This window comes from Rhyacophila brunnea, unplaced genomic scaffold (genome assembly GCF_057557595.1).
Source record: "Rhyacophila brunnea isolate RB1 unplaced genomic scaffold, BYU_Rbru_1.0 scaffold_18, whole genome shotgun sequence".
Lineage (NCBI taxonomy): Eukaryota > Metazoa > Arthropoda > Insecta > Trichoptera > Rhyacophilidae > Rhyacophila > Rhyacophila brunnea.
The window spans coordinates 20,900,823-20,925,778 of NW_028232837.1; the positions used below are offsets into that span (position 1 = coordinate 20,900,823).

A 24,956-nucleotide genomic window follows, 5' to 3' on the forward strand; every position below is an offset into this window, starting at 1 on the left:
TTGTTCAGGCCTTGGCTTAGTCCGATTTGTAAGCTTCGTGTCGGTCAAATCTCAGTCTCCGTATCACTCCGCACAGCATCTCTTCCACCGAGCTTCGGACCGCTAACGTAACTCTTGTATCAATTGTATACTGTTAACGCAGCAATAAATTCTCACTAAACATCTTTATCGGAGTAATCTCCAATCTGACTATCATCTCAACTCCCGGTCGCCTCCTACAGCCGTCTCTTCCCTTTACAACGAGACCGTCAAACTATTAATAAAATAAATAATATGTTGAAAATCACTGCTTTAAGCAAACAAACCCGATAGTTTAAGCCATATAGATTAAGTACTATGATTATACATATGTTTAAAAAATGGCTTGTTGTAGATAGTGAAATAGCAATTATGTATAAATAATTCATATGAAAAAAAGTAACTAAAAGTGTGTTATGTATTATATTCATTTGAGGTAACTATTTGTCGTTTGTTGCAGCCGTGAACCTGGTTCTGGAGTCGTTGGACGATATAAACTGCCTTCAAGACCAATCGTGCGACCAAGACCTGTTCATGGGACTCCTGGTTGACAGACAACTGCACTCTTTATTAGAGGTAAGTCATAACTTATATCGTTATCCTTCGCTCCTAATCAAGATCTTCAAAAATAAAACTAATCTCTATGAAGACAATCAGAGATTCTTGATATCGCAAATGAACGATTTTTGACTTTAAATTTTACCACTGGAAGACGTTAGTATTGTTTATTAATAAAGCTAGTATTTTCGAATTATTTAACGGAAAAGACGCGCTGTACCTAATTACTCTACAAAAAATATCACATTAGTGCATTGTGTCTGTATTGTGGATAATTAATGCTGATAATTTATTCAATATACATATTGAATACGAACTCTATTCAAATGCACCTTTTGCCAATTTTATATCCACTACCAGGTGAACGCATCTCTGCAGGGTTATTCTATCAAGTTAACGCGGTTACATGTTTCAGTTATTTTTCATGATCAAAAATGACACGGATATCACTCGAGGCAATTTCATATACAAGGTGGTTATCTAAAATAATTGGTATCACAGTGATAAGCGACTTGGATAAATAAAACCCAATTTGAGATTTCAATCGGATGCAATTGGAATCAAATATGACGTATTAAAATAGATGTGGCAGTACTACTTAATACGAATAAATTATAAAAATCGCTGCACCTCAATTATCAATATGTAATTGTCGTACTATATCTCGCTTTAAATAAGTTAATACGGTCATGAGTAGGGAATCCAATCCCGAGACAAAATTCTGATCCCGGGATTTCGGGATTACAATTTGACAATCCCGGGATCCCGGGACTGGTCCCGGGATTGGCATTTTTTCCCATTGTTATTATAAAAATTTTATATTTACAAATAACATTGATAAAATCGGTCAAAAATAAATCTAGTATAATTTATACTATTTAAGACATTTATTGTTAATATTGTATACGTTCAATCTTGGAAATACACAAGTTTAATGGAGTAAATATTATTGTAATATAAATAATAATTTGAATTTAATATGAGATTGCTGTTTCTGATAGTAAAGACATAATGAATGGATTAGCGAGATTTAAAATAGTAAAGCAAATAATCATGGCGTACGTATGGCCTTTCCGCATCATAAATCTAATTAGTCAGCCAAATATGAAACTGCCGTAAAACGTATGATATCATGGTAGAATTACTTTGTTAAAAGTGCGAAGCATTGTTTTTTTCCAATCTTTCTCATTTTTAATAATTCATGTGAAAAAATAAAATGAATCGGCAACCTACACATGGGTATAAATCAAACTTTATTCAAACTCAGTTTATTTCTAATGTAGTTATTTTTTATTAAAAGTATTTTTTCCGTTATATTTTCGCTTTTATTTTATTTTCCATAAAAATTGATAAAAAAATCAATCCCGAAATCCCGGGTTTATGTTTATCAATCCCGGGATTCATAGGTATCGAAAATAGCTCGGGATCCCGGGATTGGAATCCCTAGTCATGAGCGACCATGTTAGACAACATTATGAATGACATTTCACATCCCGGGAAAATTAACTGTCTGAATACGATACAGTATATTTATCACGTTGTTCTTATTGATTTTGGAGTTAAGTGTTATGTTGGAATAGCCCTGCTGAAGTCATTCTTGGTGTTATTATTATGCAACGCTATGGCTTACTTTATCGGTTCGGAAGATATTGAATACGTATTATAAATAATTAAAAACATATTAAATTTCTAATGATAATAATGTAACATAATATGAAATATTCTTTTATGCGTCTAATTTACCCTTCTAGATTTTAATACTCGTATATCAGATAGTCGATATTTTACAAAAAGAGTTCCACCAATCAAAAAGGTGACAAACCACTGCTCTACGGCGTCTAACGTTTTTTTTTTATTATAGTAAGTGTTATTATAAAGGAAATTTCTCAATTTATTTTTCATTTTACCGGCTGCCAATTTCTAAATTTAGTTTAGTGAAAAATAAATGATGTTTTCAAAAAACTTTGCGTCCTGAAATTGTCGTCTTTAATATTTAAAGAATTTTACAGGTGACATATTTGATGACTCACGTACGATGTTGAATTTTTTATAAAAAAATATCTTGCTTCCTTATAACGTGGAAACTAATCTTGTAAAATACAAAACTAGACTATTACTAACGTTTTAATAAAGTAATATAGTTGTACACGTTTGAATAATATACAATCTTTAAACCTGTACAATGTATTTTATATTTTTAAAATAATTTTCTGTTCTTTTTACGGATTGTTGGCGATCTTTTCTTCGTTTAAAAAGCTTTCTTCTGCATTTCTCCGTCCGTATGGCAGAACAGGGTATACATTGGTAGGTTTATTAAGGTATTCTATATAAAAGAAGTAGATATCCGCCTTCTAGACTTAAAAAAATGTATTACAGTCGTCTTAGAAATTGTCCAGTATTTAAATAGCCAGAAAAACTGTATTAAGGCTTTCACCTCAGTTTTCAGAAATAGAGAGATTTTGTTTTGTACGAATTAAATGTTTGTGGATTTTGAAGCCCACTGTGAATTTAAAAAAATAATAAAAACCACAAATTCCAACTAAAAACGTACTTTAAATATCAATGTATCTCTTCACTAAAATCAGGCCCTTTTGATGTTAGCTGTAAGAATTTTATTGTGCTTTGGGCAGTATTGTAATTTTAAAGAAATATGCGTCTTTTAAAACAATTGATTGACTTGTTTTAGCTGTTTCGTGACACCCTCTTAAAATATCCCAATAAGTCGATTGCATAATTTGCGTCAAATAAAATCACTGCTGTGTATAATTAGTATTTAATGAATAATAAAATTTACTTAAAATCATAATTACACAATAACAAATTATTGTTTTCAACAAGGCATTTTTATCAGACGGTATAAATATTTCTTATGACTTAGCATCAAGTTAGCTTGCCAAAGTAATTTAAAAAAAGCCTCCATAGTAAATGTGAAGTATCCATAAAGGCATCTAGAAAAAAAACATAATATGAATAAGTCAAAACAAGGCTTCTCTCCATCACAGGGAGATATGCGCATAAAAATAATGCCACAGTTTGTGGGGGCTTTAGGTACGAGTACATTATAAATTTTATTATATTATATTTTTTATATAGTGCACTGAGCTACTTTGACTATTATTTAAATTAAGAATAATAAAGTTATTTGATATAATTTCAAATAGTGACTGTTGTGCATTTCAAAAATGGAGAAAAATCCTTTATATTATTACCTACTGATATTATCTAATTTATTATAGTCAAAACAGGCTATTAATAATTGTGCTATTTTATAAAATGTAGATTAAGTTAACGTATTTATTTTTGTATCTACGAGAACTTCTTCACTTTGCATTTAGTTTATATGTCGTTTTCAAAGAAATACTAAGTAATGCTTTCGTTTCATATGATGATAAACTTAATAACACGTGAAAAATATCCACGTGTCATTCGTAACGACCAGAATGATATCACAATCAACATAAATTTCACGAAAACCTTCTTCATAATATTATGGAGATGTCTGAAATTTGAATTCGCATATAAAATAATATCTCACGCGCCAGAGAGCAGACTTTTCAGAACATCAATCACGTTTTAATGAAGGTAAGAATCGATTTAAAAAAAAACAATACTGAGTAAATAATATTTTTTTACTCAGCATATAAGTTTTTAATTCTATATGAAAATTGATAATCATTCTATAATTTAAATTATAATTTATTATTCTCCTCATCTCCAGTGTCGTCTCCAGCAGCTTGCCAGTTATCGTGTATCATTCCAAATCATCATATGATCTTGTAGCTCAGCCATATACAACTAGTGAATGGTATTTAATCAGGAATCCGGTTTGCTGGAAGAAAAGGCAGTCTAAGTTTTTCTGAGACATCCATAATAGATGACTGCACCAGGTACAACATCGCTTCTTCACCATCGATTAGACGTGAAGATGCATATTCTGCTTTATTTTCTTCTTGTTACTTTTTTAGCAATCATACTATAAATCAGCATTGTAGATATGACACATTTCGGTATTCAAGTTTTGTTATTAAAACAAATCGAAGTTGCGATGGGCAGTTGCCAGAAGATTTTTCAATCATAACCTAGATCAATAATGACTATTATGATTTATGAAATATGAACTAAGATAAATAATGACTCTTATAACGAATTGAATACTCAGTTGTATATATAGTGAAGGACGTTGGTGGATAAGGTCACTACTCACTAGTCGCTCGTCAACAACTTTAAAACAGTGTTCAGTTATTAAACGCCCCCTAAGTGAAAACAAAATTCCAAAAATACATTATTGTTTATTTATATGTACTTACATATTTCATGTAAAGCATTTATGCTAGGTACTAATAAAAATGTTATTATAATATTACTTCAACAAAAAGTCAAAGATTCAATAGTAGATATGAATATTTTATCAGAAAAAATAAAAATATTCAATGAGATCCCTGAGTCTCATTTGACAGTTGAATTTTGACATCATTTTCCATTTCATCAATTCTTTTCGAATGCACAATCGAGATGTTTCTTCAAAAAACATTCATTTAATCACGATGGATTCATGGCCTCTTTAGAAAATACGTGTTGACAACGTAAATACATTGAGAATTGTTGATTTATAGAAAAAGGAAAAAAAAATATTCTATAGAATATTGACGATGCTTCTTCTATTTTCTTGACATCTTGCAATAAGGGAAAAAATATATTTAAGTGATTTTAATACTGAATGTCGCGGATACACTGACGCAAAGTAATGAATGTGCCTGTCTCACGAGAATTGACATATAATATGACAATCGTCACAGTCGGGTTTCAGTAGCGCCTACCCCAAATGCTAAACATATAAATACGCCCCCATTAATAAACACTGGTTTATAGTAATACCACCACGTATCTAGTATCTATCTGCCACTAGGATGAGTTGTAGAGATGGGAAAACTTGTCGATTTTGAAGACTAAGTATACTTTACTTACTACCAGTATAAAAAAATACTTAGTATAGAAACTTGTTCCAAAATATTTACTAGTAATTGGAATACTACATAGAGCACAGAACAGCGACTCGCGATTATATCGTCACAAATTTTTCGGAATAAGTTTATTGGGCCACACATACTGAGTATGGGTAGTGTCATCCAAAACTTGAGTACACAAACTGGTGACAGTATTTCCAACTCACCTCTAATGAGTTGTTCTCAAAGTTGAGTGTGGTAAACTATTGCTCTGAGCTTTTGTAAAATGCTATGGCTACCAGAAAATAGAACGTCAGAATTTAAGACAAACGGGCGGTATTTGCCCTTATACGAGCCCCAAATATTCTGCATCGATTTGAATGCTGCTCCAGCGATTCTCCTTTGAAATTCAAGCCTTTTTCCGAAGTGCCTCCTTGTGTGATGGTATGTATTTAAATGCTGCCTCCATGTATTTAAAGCTGTCGATTCTCAAGATGCTCAGTCCAACACTGATCAGCATTCAACTACATAACATCAAATACCACCGTTTTATTATATTTCTGAGATCCATGATAACTTCAGTGTGTTAGTAAAGGATGTAGTAAGTGTGGAAAATAGTTATCTGCATTTATCTTAAAGGGAGTTTGTACCCGTGCTCGAACTCGTGGTTCAGGCAAGGTCGTGCTTGAGCATTTAAGTTAATGTCCTCACCAAACCGCGTCTACCACACCAGGCCTCAACCGGACGTATCACGAGATCCTAAGTTTGTGTGAAGCATCTGGGAATGTCTTCACGACTAAGGTCACCATGCCATATATATGACTTTAAGTTAAGAATACCCATGGGAGAGAAGAGCATTTATGAAAGCTCGCTTAGTGTGATGGCGCGCTTTCGTAGAGCGCTGGTGCTAACGTCAGTATAGAATAGTGAATCCAATCCCGAGTCAAAATCTTGATACCGGGATTTCGGGATTACGATTTAACGATCCCGGGATTGGCATTTTTTCAATAGTTAATATAAAATTTCTATATATAAAAATAACGTTGATAAAATCGGTCAAAAATAAATTTAGTATAATTTATACTATTTAAGACATTTATTGTTAATATTGTGTACGTTCAATCTTTGAAATACATAGGTTTAATGAGTAAATAATATTGTAACATGTATAAATAATAATGTGAAAGTAAAAGAATTTTATTTATTTATGAAAAAATAACAAATACAAGTTCAATTAAAATAAAAAAAATGACAAATGCATTAAAAAACATGGTGTAATCACTTTGTTAAAAGTGCGAAGCATTGATTTTTCCAATCTTTCTCATTTTTATTAATTTATGTGAAAAAATAAAATGAATTGGCAACACATGGGTAATAAATCAGACTTTATACAAACTCAGTTTATTTCTAATGTATTTGCATGTTATTAAAAGTATTTCTTCTGTCATATTTTCGTTTTTATTTTATATTCCATAAAAATTGATAAAAAAATCTCAATCCCGAAAGTTAAGATATCGAAAATAGTTCGGGATCCGGGAATTGGAATCCCTAGTATACAATGAAGATCCAGCGTTTATCTGAATGAGGCACTCATCGGAACCTCCGTTTAAAAGTGGTATTTTGTATGAATACACAAGAATACAGCATATCATTTTTATCACAATTTAGGATGATTTTAGAGTTATGCTAGAATATACTGCAGGGGAATTATGGATCTCGACAAGTGCTATTACATTGATTATTTATTGGAGACTATGATTATCTCTTGAGTTATTACATCGTCATCGGTATACTCCAAGTCATTCAATTTCACCATGAGGGTGATACTTATGCTACAGTCAGGTGACGTTGACTTCCAGTATGGAGTCAAATATATTATTGCAGACAAACGGATCAAGGACACAAGCCTTGTAAAAATAATATTACAATGCAAACAATTTATTACAATTAATCACATCAAATATTATTAACATAAAATTTTGTAAACAATTATAATAAACAAAAACCCGATTCATTTAGATTTATTTACATAACGACATTAATGTTTAGCCTGAAGTACCTATTAACTTATATTAATGAATTTTGTGGGGCGAAATAAACTAAATTAAATGTGTTTTGTACACAATATATTACATTTAATTAGTTTTATGTTTGGCATTCATTTTTCTTTTTATAAATAGCTGTAAAATGTATTTTTGTTTTTGTTAACAACGTCCTTCAAAGTCAAAATTTCACACTTTTTCGCAAAACCACTTATTACTATTTTATCAGCACAAAGACCAGCATATTGAATAATCTAATACATTGAAGATTACATATAATAAAAACTCTATGGTAGGTATTTGGTGTATAAACAAGCAAACGGTCATTTAAAATATATAAAATGACACATACCGTTGTTCAAAAAATATTGAATTTGTCTTTCACGTACATACAGCCTACGATTCAAAATAAATACAACGATTATGGTGACTCGCACATCTAAACTCGTCTCGTCTGCAACATGTCGAATACGTCGATGTGACGTAATCTTTATCTTATGGACCTTCGCATACTGCTGGAATGAAACATTTTGGTTTGAAAAACATCTGGTGTTGCTAGCAACAAATTTCATGTGACTCCGCCTGCAGTCGCACGCCGTCCGAATTGCGGTTACGCACGCGCACACGCTACAAGTTGGGCATTCTGACCGTTCGTATTAAGACGTAAACCTTGGTGGTACTCGGTAGCCATGCCCAAAATGGCAGATGAGCGCGACAGTATCTACCTCGGTCAAGAAAATAATAATGTCCATGTATATATGACTATACTAGGAGATGTGCCAAATTGACGGATGAACCCAATATTTTCGACTACTACGTCAGGTTCTGCTGTACTAATATAATATAATAATTGCTGTTTGGCATCTGATACTGTGATGGCATTTTTGACGTTTCGAGAGGTTACGCGCGTCGCTATTGCTAGCACCCTATGTGCACGAACAATAATTATGCAACATGCTTGCGACATTCATACAAGATTTAATGAGAAGAGATGCGCTGCAAATGAGTCGAGTTTAGATGTGCGAGCCGGCTTATATAGATATTACAGATGAAGTAGGCAAGTGTCGATTTATATTATTTGCCACGTATGAGTAGTCTAGTTACCACCTACCGCTTCCTTTTTTTTAAAGTGTTCCCTCCCTCCTTGAATTTTCTAGTACTTCAAAGGGGAGGTAGTGTTTACACTGGGGATCAGTATTAAATTATAAAATAAGTACATACTACTATATATTATAATATATACCTTAAATAATAAATACACATCAGTTCAATTAATATTTTATCATGTATTAATTTTATCATCTAATTTATATCGGATTCCAAGTATTTGTATTGTTTTTAAACTAGGTAAATTTCATATAAATATTTTTTAATTTATTCAATAGGATCCAATAGGAAGCAACAAATACGTATAACTTGCTTGGTGATATTTTTGTTAAGTTACGAAATATATCTAAAAATACTCATTCTATCAGTCGTGAAAATGTTCCAACATGTAAAAGCATTTTTTTCGCGCGCCGTGTTATTTTATTCCTTTGTTTTTCACCTACCTGTCATCATTTCACTCGATGTCTATTTCTGTAATGGAGGAAAATCATTGTTCCCACAATATACTACAATCTATTTTATATAGGCAGTATGATTTTTCATGGTTTATATAAGTATGTATTTACCCGTTACCTTATTAATCATATATTTCTTATTTTGTTTTGTAATAAATTAACGATTATTAATTATTTTTCGTTAAATAATATTTGGACTTTAAAATTCCTGTTTGTAATTTGAATAAAAGATGAAATATATACCCATATTATGTCATTACGTTATTTTTAAGGTAACCGGACAAAACAAAACATGAAGAAAAAGAACAGTGACAAAATGAGACATTCATTTTTTATGTATCTATTTACTAATGAAATACTTATAAAACTTAAGTTTATAAAAGAAATAATATATAAGTATTTAATATAAAATATTATAATCGCTGCATGTTGGCAATTCGGCGTAAAAACTTCAAGTTATCTGCTTTATTTTGGTAATCATGCACAACTATACAGAATTATTAAACTCATCAATTCGTTGAACCTAGTCACCCAATCATTTTGTATATATATTAATATATTAGAATGAGTAAGACAAGATATACCTAAGTTGCCAGCAACACTGGGGTGGTGAGTCCTGTTTAATTGAGGCTTTTCAGCGATTAGAAATTCAGAAATTATATGATTTGATTTTTTACGGCATATTGAAAACCTGTGTTATTAAAAACCTGTACGACGTAATGTATATAATACCTATATGTCAATGTCAATATTAAATGTCATATTTTTCCTGAAGTGTCATAGTTATGTTTATCGGTGCTCTGTTTTGTCACCGCTATGTTTTTATATGGAACCAGTTTATTACTTAATTACAAGATAATTTTGAACTAATTTCCATAACCTATAAATAATATCATCTTTGATTATTGTGTTGTTGGGTATCTGTTTTCACTTCTATGGTATCTCCTCAACAATAATGAACTGTATATGTTGTGTAATTTAATTCATATATTATAAAAGATGCGTTTCATCGCCACCCCAAGGCACTAATTGTAATATATTGTTGAGAATATTCGATAGATATAGTTTGTTATGTTCATTTTTAAACATAATCAACTTTAACCCGCTGGCAACTCGAATTATTATTATCGATGGTCAATTTGGAAGAGCGTTCTGCGAATAAACAGATGTCGCTGTTGAAATTTCCGGAGACAATGTCAGGTCGCGTCGTGTGACAGTAGAAACATGGCTTTTTGATTTTGTCTGCCACACAGAACAGTCGTGCTCCGGTTGGGTCTAACCAATAGTAATCATGGACGTCACCTAACGGAGCATGATGAAGCCATCATGTTAAGAGTCTTTGATCGTTCCAATTGGGTATTCTAAAACTATTTAATTGATCTACCATTCTTGCTTTATTTCTTTTCAAACTTAGCCGCTAACTTGTATTTTAAGTTAGATATTTCAAATTTCAGTATCGAGCTGCCTAATATCCATTTAATGTATTTTAAATTATTGTCTTTGCGATAATATATTTTCTGTCACGTATAAATCGCTATTTTATTTTATTTGTTCCCATATTCCACACTGTTTAATATTATCTTTTACAGTCGTAAGATCGTGTGATGCCCAGATATTTATTACGTTATTCTTAACTCTGGATTCCACGAGTCTTCATCCGTAGGAATCCCCTTTTTAATCCAAATTGCAGTTATCAGTTGCCAGATTTCTGAAGGAGTAGCGGAGTTCGGCTTGGAAAAGATCAGGTAACTTCACGACCCGGTTTCATGTCTCATGCTCATGTTTGCTTTAGATGAGAGTTCCATTTATTTTGTAATTGTGACTTCAAAAATCACAATTACAAAATTTTATATATAACAAGTTTCGAATCTTGCAAGGGATATCTGTATCAATATTACATCACGATAAGTCCTAATATATTCACTAGTCACCTTATCTCACAGTGTTACTTACTATACACAATATTATGTATAACCATTTTTACATCAACTAAGCGTCACTAATATGTCTTACTAACTATGTCATATTTTTTTTTCTTTATTTGGAAGCAATTGAGCTCTTCTCTGAATGGAAGGCTATTCTGCTTTACAATGGTTTACAAAAGTATACATTTTTTTAACGACAGGCATAAATAGTTACATTATTAATGATACAGAATTACATTTTTGTTACACTATACACTAGACATTTACGTTACATTTTTGGAGAAATTCATGTACAATTTTCATAACTGAAATATTTGGTTTTGCCAGGAACGAATTAATCGTAAAAGGAGGGTATAACCTGCATTTTCCCAACTTATTCAATAAAACTTCTCTCTCCTGGTCATAGGCATCACATTGCCAAACAATGTGGTTAAGATCTTGAGTGGAATGTCCACACTGACACTGAGGGCTATCTACCACTTTAATTTTGTACAATGATTCGTTGAGACTGTAATGACCTGTCCTGCTTCTAGCTATTGTCACTATTACATCTCGCTTTATTTTACAATGTTTACTAAACCAAGTTTTAGGAGATCTACTATAAAAGTTTTGATAGTAGTGTGTTCCCTTTTCTTTCCCAAGATTTTCTAAATATTTACCGTTATTTTCGCTCATTGTTTGTTTAAACTGGGCTTTAAAATCTGTGTATGGAATTCTTATATTTTCTGATGGGTATTTTACAGATTTTTTTGCCAATTGATCAGCAATTTCATTGCCATTAATTCCTTTATGTGCTGGAATCCAGTATATCTGTATATTTGTACCGTGTTCGTTACTATTGCTAAATTTGGAAATGTTGGTTCTAATATTAAGAATGTAGTCATTAGTTTTGATGCTGAAATTTGGATTTTCGAGCGAGTGAATCAGACTTAAGGAGTCAGTGAAAATGTTGATATTTTTATTTTTGTAATTAAGTGCAATTTTAGTGGCTTCGCATAAGGCTAAGCACTCTGCTGTATAGATGGAAGTGAATTTGTGGACACTTTTGGTAACCGACGTGTTGGATTGGGGGAAGAACACTGCTACACCTACTGAAGGTGAATCGGGAATTTTGCTTCCATCCGTAAAAATTTGGACTACATTTTGATTGCTAAATTTGGACTTGAATAATAAGTCGGGAGAGTCGGAGTGCGATAGCTCCATTCCTATTTTTGTATTAGTTAAAACGTTATATATAATATCTTCATAGGTATAATTAAAAAAGTTGTAGAAGTCTCTTTTTAAAATCAGATGATCAATACAATTTACAGCTTGGATACTTTCTTTTAAAATTTGAAATCTCTTCGGAGTACGATTTCGCGTTATAGTTGTTTGTAGAAATCTGTTGACATTGTATCTCGTATTAGAAGTACGATTTGACATACATTTTACCAAGAAGTTTTTACATAGAAATTTAGATCTTTCTTCTAGTAATGTTATCTTGGCTTCGGCAAGTAGTATGTTAGTAGGTGTACTTTTTCTTAGGCCAAGAGCCAATCTGATAGCTTGGTTCTGTAGTCGTTCTAACTGTAGCTTTGCTCCTTTATTTTTTGGAAAGTAAATATAGCTTCCATAGTCCATTATGGATCTGATGTAGCTTTTATAGAAAGTTATTAGAGTGGAAGGGTGTGATCCCCACCAAGTACCTCTGAGGAACTTTATAATGTTGGTGGCTCTATTGACTTTCTGGGTAATGTAATTGACATGTTTATCAACTATGTCATATTTATAACATTGTAAATGATTGATGTATATTTCTACTCAGTTAATTCGATTCAACTCTACTCTTCGAATTATCTAACTGTAAATCAAACTCTACTGAGTTTGTTCCGCTTTAAAACTATGATACTCATAACATTTGACAAATAAACCCATTGAAGTTTAACACCCACCGAATTTTATTACTGATCATCATCTTCCACTGGACGACGTGAAGGATTGGAGCCCATTGGTAAAGATTTCCATAACTAAACATAATAACAACAGTCTAAACCAGCTGTGGTGAATCAATGACACGCGAAATAATTGTAAATTAAGTCAAATTTATCAATTTATATATTTGGACCGAGAATATTGGTTAGTATGTATCACAATTATTGCAATATTGATGTCATTATAATATTATAAACATACATCAGATTTCAACTATTTTTACCAATAAATAATATTTTTAGGTACATAGTCATTCCTTTTATTATTACAATTATAAGCCGGCTCGCACATCACAATTCGCCTTGTGTGCCTAACGGCCATAAATCAAAAGTTCTAAGACTTTCGACGAATGTTGCATCGTACATCCTCGCACATCTGCCTAGCGGCAAACGTCAAACACGAAAAAAGAGAAGTCTCTCGTCTGCCATTTTTATTGTGTTGATTGTATGAACAAACGTCAAACGCGGCGGCGTGAGCGAGCAATGACATTGTAGACAGAGACAACGACAGAAATGACCGATGGCCGTCAGCTGTGCGCTTGCGCGGAGTCATCTTTTTTTAGATACGACATGCAGGCTGTAACAAATTCGACATGTTGCATCAGCGGATCGTCTAAGTGAACCAAAATTGTTTTTAAATGCAAGGTTTTTTAAGAGAGTGGCCAAATATTCTGCTCGTATAACATTATGAATATGTATCCAAAAATTGATATATGTTTTCATCAAAAATTTCTTTTGAGTTCTCATCCATTCTACTTTTAAATTCACATAGGTACGTCATATATAATAAGCATTGCCAACTTAGCATTTTCCTTGCCAGATCTAGCATAGATATGAATCTAGCATGTAAAATTTGCATCTGGGCTTCAGCGTAATATCTAGCATTTTTCGACATCGCGAATACCTTAAAACCTTCCATAAAAAGGAAGACTATTAAACCAGATTTGCTTAAACATTAACACGATTTTTGTACCTGATAAAATATTACAAATAAAATACTTATTTTATTACATATCAAACTTTATACATTCAATGGTTTTTAGCTGTTTTGTTTGTTTATTTATTGGTTGTGAAACAATAAATCCTTCTTCAATCTTTTTTTTCGCAAAAACCATGTTCATATTTTTGAAATGTTAGTTTATAGCCTTTTTTATTTCATGAAGATCTGTCATTTTTTTTGTCATATTGCTTATTTTCTTACTTTATCTGGCATATTTTTGCGAATGACTGTTGGCAAATTTGCATATATTATCAGAGCGTTGGAGCAGACCCCTTTTTGAGTTGCTCCGCTCCAACTCCGCTCCGGGACCTAGTACTTTGTCCAGCTCCGCTCCAGAGTCGGCTCCGCTCCGGGTTAATAGGTGTTATATGTCTACAATGCTAAAAATTTTAAAAATATTAATTTTGAAATAAGGTTTATTATTCGTACTTTTCATTATTAATTCTATTAAACGAAATCACCGTCAGCAAATCGTCTTTCATTATCTGCATCTTCTGTCAAAAAAGTGCGGTTATTTATCACCTGGCAGTGTTGCCGTATTTCAAATAATTCCAGTGTTGCAAAGTGTCAAATATACTTTTTTCATTGGAGTTTAGGAGCACTACAAATTTAATAATAAAAATAACATCCGGAGCAGTGGAGCACTAAAAATTCTCGGTGCTCCGGGTAAAATCCATTGCTCCAGTGCTCCGTGCTCCAGCCCGAGCTCCGCTCCAACGCTCTGTATATTATGTGATTTTTTCATGTATAACAGTATCTATTGCATGTAGGTATATGATCAAGCATCACATTTTCTTTTACATTTCACCATTTTGCGTCATTTTATATGATTTCACCTAAAATAATAATTATATTTATTCATGCATATAATACGGACATTAAATTTGAGGATCGTTTCGAATGACATAATCACGTATCTACGTGTACACGGTATACTAAATTATACTATTGATCTTGTTTATTTACAAATGAATATAAAACGAATTGGGTACGTTTCATACCGAATTAAAAACGTTTGATCTTCTTTCGTTCACTGTGGAAAAGAAACATAATAAAATTCATTTTATATCTTCATCCCCGATATCAAAATATGGCATAATACCGCCCGTATACAGAGATAAAAAAATATACATGGCATAACGAGAAACATCGCGGGAGCAAGAATATTTGCAATTTATTCATGGGACGGTTCGTCTGTTTCCATGATTCTCGTTTATTATACCAATACCAACGATACCTTTTCGAGATATCCTAGTAAATGAGAAATAATTCATTCTAAGAAAAAAAATATTGATACCTACGTCTTTATGTGTATTTAGTATCTTCAACCTTCAAATTGGATGCATTGTTATGTACCTAAATATGAATATACATGAAATGTTCATTACACGTTCATGTAATTAATTATGCTGTCAAAAAATTTGAATTATATTATTTCTTGATTAATGTTAAAATTAAGAGATCCATTTTTTTTAAATAATTTAACGAATAATTCAGAAGATTTAAGAATGTAGCATTCGTGCGCATACATAATTAGGAATACCTATTAGGGAGAAGCATTTTTTTTATAAAATATTGGTACCTACTGAGTCGGACATATTATACCTGCATCCCAAGAATTCCGACCAATGTACTTTACCGATTAAGAGCGTACATAAGTGAAACGGCAAATAATTTTCAACAGTATGTGGGACGTAATTTCGCCGCGTTGCCATTCGAAAAGCGATAGTCGACCTGTGAGCACGTTAATTTGTTTTGTGATGGCGTCGGAGGAATATATTCTTACGTCGTGTAAAGATCACTAAAAAACGTTCCGCATGTACTTGAAAAAGAGAACATGTTAATGAATATACTATTATTATTAATAATATAACAATAAATATAACATTAACGCATGTTGGATTTTTATGACAAATTATATTTCGTTCGGCTCGCGTCATTTTAACAATCCGCACATCGCCTAGTCATGATCTTTTTAGACCATGCCTCAGCTGAGGTATAAGCCTCAGCATGTACTATAATACATCGTACTCCAGTGCGTAAAGCACTGGTTTCTCTTTCGCATACTCCGGGTTTGATTTCCGGCGAGGTCACAGTGTAATGTGGTTTTCAGTGTTTACGTGATCGTTTCCCTTCTAATACTATACCACTTTTGTCATTGGGCTTCATGGCATGTTGTAGTTTGGAAAAAAAAGAAATATATGTATCCTAAATAAATATATATATATTATGTAATTTATTAACAAATATATGTGTCAGAAGTTTAGTCTCACTCTGTTCCAATAGGTTTTCAAAAATGTTTGTTCTTAAATCTTTTGAATTATTCGTGGAATTGAGGGATGGTAGGGCGAGTAGACTCGTATCCAGAAATTTGTACGTAAACAGTTCACCGCAGGACACTTATTCGTGCGCCGCAGCACGTGGAATATGGGTTCGTGTAACATTTAATCAAATGACGAGTTCTTCGTTGAACATTTCACCGTTGAGTATATTTGTAAGTATGCTACAACATGTAGCGAATTTTATGAGATGTCTATACTAGGTTAAGTAAGGTTAGGGTTAATCTAATTGGAACAGTACCATTTGCAAACTATCGCCGCATTTTGTAAGATACGTACAAATGTATTTGAGGGTGAAATTTTCAACAAAGAACTCGTCATTTGATAAAATGTTATACAAACTCATGTTTCACTTACTGCGGCGCACGAATAAGTGTCCCACGATGAACTGCGTACGTACAACTTACATGTAACCGAGTAGACTAATTTTTTAATGTGTTTGATGCAGTACAACGACTCAGTTAGTTGGACAAGTGATATATAACATCCACAATGTGGACATCTAAATGCTTCCCTTAGAAATAAAAATGGCAATCAGCCTTTCTTTCAGTTTTACTTTCATATGATTAGAGAGGATTTTATTCTGAGTCTATATTACGCTTTCGTAGTATCTTACCATTAGGTTAAACTAACGTTGATACTACTATTGGCATTTTGAACAAAGGCGTGATTTAATGTCAACACTTCGAAAAAAAAACTATTCTTTTGTTCTGCTTTGACAATAAAATCTGGCGGTATCAATACATTAGGGATTAAAGAGAGTGCGATGACATTTAGCTTATGTTTTGTGAATACGAAAACGCATTATCTCGAAATGTGACTGTAAATAAGTGGATAAAAGTATTACTTACAGCTTTTATTACTGTTATATTATATTATATTGTATCGTTTATTTTATAATATAATGATTTGAAGGTTTTAAGAATAGATATGTCACGTTTTATTGTCAATTTTAAATCATTGTATACCTATACAATATCAAGAAGTTCACGGAGATGCCGCATGGTGTCCGTATTAATATTTAAATAATAGTTATATTAACTAAGTGTCAGAAGCGAAGACTCGTTATTTTTAAAACATACCTTTTTAACAAAATATATACATTTAAATAAACTAAAGACATTATTCATAGATATAAAAAATCAACAGAGATATAATAATTATGTATTCTCAAAGAAGAAGAGTAATCTGTCTCTAATAGGATTCACATACACATATGTACCCAAGTCTATCGAATATTTTACTAACACATGTAAACAGATGCCTAGGTAATGCATAGTTTTTTTTATAAGCTTTGATGGTGTTTGTCCTTGAGACCCGAAAACTTACTGTCTACTTCATTATATCTTCTTCGTCGTGTCGGGTCTTCAATAGCTAAAATGTGTCGCTCCAGAAGTTTGCGAAGGCAACACCATTTTCCTCGGCTTGTAGGATCTCGTCGAAATTGCAGCTTACTGGGCAAGCCTTGCATGAAAAAAGGTGCTTCATGCTTTGGATTTGCACACTCGCGGATTTGGTCATCAAAGAACCCCCACTTCACCATGTTGTCTCGAGTGCGCCCTTCCAAGGTTCTCAGTCTGTTTAGGGATTTCCAGTAAAGGCTCAATATATATCAGTGCATTTTCATCAGTTTGGTGGATAGGCATATAGGGCGCAGGTCTCAACATATGCTTATCGGTTTGAATATACGCTATATTTTCGGGGGACTCCTTGAAGCCCTTTCATTGATGAGAGATTCTTACCCCCAGATGCCTATCATTCAAGGTGATAAGCTTCTTCAAGCACTTTGTTTCAACCAACTTCTCTCCTGCCACCCAGGAAGTCTTTCTACATCGTATTCGAAATATCGGAGGAGAAATCATAACGATATAAAACGGAAATCTACCTAAAAATTACATAATTAATGTTATATCATTAAAAAATAAAAATCTATCTAGCCAAGTTTTGAATGATTAGTATGGGATTCATAAAAAAACATATTTTTTGCCTTTACTGGTCATTTTTTAGCCGCATGCCTCGACGGTGTGGAAATATTCCTAGGGTGTCGCCAAAATTATGTAATTTGACGCTGTTTATACGTTGTGATGCATACAAGATTGGAAAGCACGTATATAAATTACAATCAATGCCCAATATCATCTATCCAGAGCGTCTATGTTGACGGAAACAGAGAAATATGTATTAAAAGGAATTGATCCGACTATCAATTTAATTACTGCCAAAAGGCGTTATTGGTAAGAAGGTTAAGAAATTGAAATACAAGGTTAGTTTTATTATATCGAAAGTTTATTAATAGCTTTTAATAATACAAATAGTATTGATAAATAATAACCAATTAATAATCAAATTTGAAACTAAAATGTTGTAATATTATTACAATGTGTTCATTATATTAATATTTTGTGATCATACCTCCCTCTCCCCGGCACTCTTAAATAGGACGGGAGAGGGTAGAGTGGTAGAAGGTAGGTCATCACTAAGGTGGTTAGAAAATATTTTGAGAATACGGGTTATTATATAATAAAAATACGATATTTAGCGGCGTCGTCTTAGCATATTGAGCTACACAGATTGCGACAAATTATTTATCCCCGATATCTGTCAGAACCGAACCGCGGAGGAAAGGTTTCCTGACTGTCTTGAATAAAGAATGTCAGTATCTTCAAAATTTAATAAATAAAGGAATCTCACTCACTGAATGGAGAGAGATGGAGCGTTATGATGCAGGGAGAATGCGTGTCATAAGGTGTAAACCTAGGTAGGTACGTGTCCTTGTATAAACAAGAAAGCAGGTATATTGATATACTTTATAAAATTTCACAAAATATTTAAACTCCTTGTTTTGACCATGTCCGATCCTATTAGAATCATATGCGCATTCACAGAGGGTCACATGTAAATTGTACGTATTACATTTTACCGTGAGCTTTCTTATCGGAAAGAGATGACCGTATAGTATACGGTCATCTCCATCACCCAGATGAAAAAATTACGCGTTGTTCGTGGAGCATTAGAGACAATAATATTCTAATTTAAACCTAACCTAACCTAACTTAACCTAACTTAACCTAACCTAAGAAATCATTCAGTATATCGGCTACTTTAATAAATGTTTGCTTCTGGCTTCTTGTATTATCTCAGTAGAGAGGTTAGATGGCCTTTAATATATGACCATATATATCCGATGCAACATTTTCACGGTGAAGTGTGATACGCGAAAATAGTGTCGGCTGAGAAAGATGCCTTATTAAAAACCATTTTCTACCCGCATCGGGTATTGCTAATTTGAATTCGGCCAGGGTCAATGAAACCATCTTGCAAAACCCTGGAAAATTGTTTGTAGCGGAAGGCGGTGGTGATTCTGATGAATATTTTGTCATATTCATTGGAAACTGAGAACTGCGATTTATAGCCGAGTTGTTCCCATGGTAAAAGAAATGTCGTATATGACTGATGTTCTGAGCATATACTTATCCTATCTTATATGACTGCAATCACTGGATCTGAAAGGCATGAATCATTACTACGTGTCACCGTTTATTATTGTGATTCTTTTCATTATATATCTATACAGAAATTAACAAGTGCTTCTCTTCCGGCTTCTGCCATGGTGCCCGGAAGATCTCGAATGTCCGCATCTGCCATCTGTAATAAAAATTTCAGGTTGTGCCACTCCTTGCTGAAAATTGGACAATCGAGGAGTTAATGTAGGATGTCCTGGTCACTTCCGTCGTCGCATGGGTACTTGCCGTCAGATGTTATTTTAAACTGGTGCAGGTATGCTCGCATGACTCCGTGACCTGTTAGGATCTGAGTCATCTAAAAACACCCCTTGTGCACCCAGACGTCACGTGCTGCTTCTGAAATAGAAAAACTGAGATGGTTAAATAAGTTAAGCCTCACATTAGATTGTAATAATTATTTAATAAAAACATTATGTAAATGAGATTGGGTTGTTTGTTGGTCTATTTGAAATACTCTTGAGGTTTTATTGTTTATTGTTGTGTAATTAAAAAGAGATGGTTTGTATATTACGGGTAAATCCCACAGGATAACGGCTCTGTGCACGGTTGGCCAGGCAGGATTATGAAAATCCGGGGGACTTTTCTCCTGTTTGAGAGCAAAAAATAAAAATCTTTCAACGGGGAAATTGTTTGTTATGATTTATTAATGCCTCGAAAAGGTGTCGAAATGGATTATCTTTAGCTTTCGTTGCATAAAATATTCAGTGTGTTATTATTTACTATTTATTTTAAACTAAAAAAAAAGTTAGGTGTATCTTAAAGGCACGTGCAGCGGATTATTAAAAAAAGTAATCTTTTTTATACTAGATACGAGTTATGGGTTATGTGTGAAATTATTTATATGTATTCTTCTACTTTTTTTCTTTTGGTGGCGATTATTGCTCAACTCGTGCTACTCCATCGCTATCTTATAGTCAGAATAGTTCTCTACGGTTCCGGTGTAGTGAATTACGTAGGGTAGGATTATTGCGTTGCTCTTCACCCCTCCTCACAATGCCTACGTGGCATCACGACTAAACTTCTTCCTCCCAGGTTCCCATGTCACTGCCATGCTCTGGACATTGGTTACCCAGTATCATGTATCCTGGTACCTATATGCAATAAAATTACTTCATCATTATCACACTGGGTCGAGCCATTGCTGAATGAACGCCTATTATAGCTCCGTATCGGTATTTAGTTCTTCAGGATTTTAGGGCGCCCCTATGATCATTTAGTGCCACTTGGGTACTAGTCTATGACGATATTTTTGTCAAGCAATTTATCTGCTTAGCCACCTCTATCAAATCGCTTACCATAGTCTGCCTCCTTATCTATTGGTTTATTCTATCGTCTTTCCGCGTTATGCCTAATATGCATATTTCCATGCCACGATACGCTATTTGATTTTTTTTTAAATTTCTATCTAGTTAATGTTTCTCACGCATATGTGAGCACTGGTAACATAATATATTGGTTGAATACTTTACACTTAAGACACAGTAGGTCACTTTTGAAGATACGTCTTTAGAATAATAGTTATAATGCCCATGTCGTTATTATTGATTATATATTATTATATTAATAATAAAGCAGTAATATATTCACTTCGTCTTCGTTTGCAACGTCTTCTATATCATTGTTTTATTGGTTGCTATGGTTTCCTACTGTTCTATTTTCTGCCATTCGCCGGTGTTACCATATCTGCTGTCATAATACTTTGTTTTTGCTAGCAATCTCGTCACACATACCACCATAAATAAATTAGAATTTGTTATCCAAGAGACGTTGATAGTTAATAACATTGATAGATATAACTAAATAATTATTATACTTACTTAATTTTCCTTATACTTACGTCTGTTAAGAAATCTTTTAATGAGGAGGTCCAGATCAACATGGGTTTCTTTACTCAATCAAAAAAACTAGCAACAATGTGTGTTTACAATACATTATATCAGTGGCAAGAGGTGAAGGTAGGCTGTTAATATCCAACATAAATACTGCCCACTAAACTTTGTCAGTCGAACGTATTTATTTTCATTGAGAACCAAGTCTAAAACGTGTAGATAGTGTTTGTTCGTTTTTAAATTTCAATTAACCCTTGCCTACTCCAAACAATAGTAGATACTCGTCAAAAAATATTCGTTTGTCTATAAAATATCTAAAATTATGCCATTAAACCATACATAATTTCAGATATTTTATAAATTTTTCGACTGATCGTCTAATACTCAATGTTTTTATATTTGATTCTATATAATTCTATTATATGTAATAAGAGTAATAATTAGTCTTGTTTATGGTTGTTGATTTTGGTTGCTATGGTTTTCTATTCTTGTATTTTCCGCCTTTCGCCGGTGCTGCCATCTCTACTGCCACACAACCCCCTTCCCTTAATTCCAGCGTTAACGGAAGTTTGGACTCCTGTGTGGGTTGTGGCTTGCGTCGGTACGGGTGGGTGGAAGTGGTTGAGCTTGGGGTGGTGGTGGTGATGATGTTTCTGGTCGTAGTTGTACTGCTATGTCTTCTAGCCTCTCATCCGACAGATCGCGGTACTCCTGCAAGAGCTTGAACATTTTCGTTGACCTCAGGGCTGTGATCGTTGGGTACTGGTCGGTGGTGATATTGGCTTTCGTCTTAACCATCTGCCTTTTAAAACCACTAATATTCCGCAGTGGGATAGAAAATTAGCGCATATTATCGATTTTTTTACTGACACAACGGTGAATGTCCATTGGAAAACTCGTCGCATTTTGAGGTCAAGCTTGATCACCCTTGCTACGTAAACTGAGATGGCCGTACCGTTTGCCGCTGCAAGCTGTAATGCCGACCCAAGTCGTCGACACTCCTCCAGTGTGGGTGAATTGAGAGACACGTCGGCCCTAGTATCAATTAAATACCGCCGAGCTGAGGTTCTATCTGTCACTGTGAGACGGCTTGTTGCAATGGCTCCGCTATGTGCCGCTAGTAACTGTTGGGAGTTTCCCAACTTGAACGAACATGGGTCTCTGCACCGCTTCGCATCTGCTCCATATGTTTCGTGGAACCAACAGATGTTTCCTGTCCCTATCGGCTTTTGGCTGCGGCTGGATGAAAGGGAAGGATGATTCTCGCCGCTGGTAGAGCGCTGGTATCGGCTGGGCGCCTGATATTCAGGTGTGCGGTATCCTGGTCGTGTCTGAGCAACATCTTTACCATCATCCGTTCCAATCTGTCCAATCAGTCTTCGACAGGTCTGCCTGCGTGCTCCGCCTGTTGCCGTACTACGCAAACTTTCATCTGGCTGAGGACTTCATGCACACGGTCGGCTAAGACAGCCATCTCCTCGATGGGTTCCCCGTCGCTGGCTAAGGACCGCTTGTACGTTTGCAGCCACAAACTCCGTATGAACCGACTTTCCTGGTCCTCGCCTCGGTTTTTTGGTCAATCAACTCCATCCGTATGATCTTCCGTAATTGGGACTGCTCTGATTCGATAAAATAGTTGATCAACCTCTTTTTGAACGTAGTGCACAGGGAAACCGAAGGTGGGTCCGCAGTAATGTCACTAACCACTTCGTATGTTTGTTCGTCGTATTGTGCCAGCACTGGATACAATTTCGTGGTGTCATCCGTGACCCGCGCGATCTTAAACCATTTTTTTGCATTATTGACCATAAAGGTGGAATTTTTAGTGATACCGCGTTCACTTCTGGCATAGTAGGATTGGCGATTTTATTTTTCTTTTACTAACCGTAAGTCGTTCGGTGGTCTTAGTATTCGGTGTACTACGTTCGGTCTGTTCGCCATTTCTTATTATTACTTTACTCACGTTGGAGTCACTTCTTTAGAATAATCGTTCAAATACTCAATGTCTTTATATTTATTTGTATATAATAGTATTGACAGTAATAATTCGTTTCGTGTTCGTTGCAATCGGTCTTGTATGGTTGTTGATTTTTGTTGCTATGGTTTCCTACTCTTCTATTTTCCGCCTGTCGCCGGTGTTGCTATCTGTGCTGCCACAGATATAAGAATATTTTTTTATCGCTTATGATTAAGTATAGACAGGACTTAATGAGTTAAAAAAACTAATCAACACCATCTGTAATTTATGTATTTTTAATTCAACGAAAACAAATAAGTATGACTGATAAAGTGTGCACTGTTTTTGTTAAATCGCCCATAGTATACCTAAATTATTATAGTTTGGTTCATACAGGGTTTAATTGAATTTTAAAAACTAACCAGCACCATCTGCAAATTGTATTCTTTGTTCAATGAAAACAAATAATATGTCTGACTGACAATGTTTTAGTGTGCACTATTTTTTATGTCAGATATTAACAGGCTACCTTCACCTTTTATTTGTCACCGATATATATATATTATATAGATATACATAATATAATAATTTTTAATACCACAACGCAAAAGTAATGTGGTGAAGCAATTAATAGTGTATTTAGTTAATATAAGTGAAACAAATTACGCCCAGACTTTGAGAAAATCTCATACAATATAATATATTGTGACTTCACTGGCTTCACCGCGATCGAACCGGAACATCCATATGAAAGGCCAAAGCCTTACGCACTGGACTACGAGGGTTAGTGACCATGGCTATCGATCGCGTCTACGCGCAGCGTGAAAGTATTCTCAAATCGCCTTCAAGTATTGTAATACCAAAAAAAATTATTTCACGCCCTCTACTATGGATACCAACAACAATAACTTGATGTGCGGTTTTCGCGTTAGTGCCCTGCGAATATATTCTTCACACAACACTGCTCTGCCCTTCTAAGGAAGAGGGATTTCAACGTATTTTAGTGATAATACTGATTTTTAGGTGAACAGAATTATAGTTTTCAAACGGATGGCATTCATAAGTCAATTTCACAATTTTTGCGAGAAGCTGCCTTCTTCCTTGGATGGGCAGTGCTATCGACGGCTATCGAGAATATTTATCATATTTATCTATTGAGGTATTATAATTGTTACAATAAGTGATATGTTTTAACATCACCTCTCTTAGCCGTGTTAACTTTTAGAGTGAGATAGACACTTTGGACAGTTTAGATGGGTAACTTATTGTAACCATTATAATAGGTACCT

General features: G+C 33.9%; 1 protein-coding gene across 2 annotated transcripts in view; it reads left to right on the forward strand.

The window, feature by feature from the left end:
• The window catches only part of LOC147073309 (peripheral plasma membrane protein CASK-like), a 686,848-nt gene that overhangs the window by 296,637 nt on the left and 365,255 nt on the right, over positions 1-24,956 (forward strand). For both annotated transcript variants that reach the window (XM_085945407.1, XM_085945406.1), the window contains exon 9: positions 479-594. In XM_085945407.1, the coding sequence (XP_085801533.1) occupies positions 479-594 (116 nt within the window). The remainder of the gene's footprint in view (positions 1-478; positions 595-24,956) is intronic.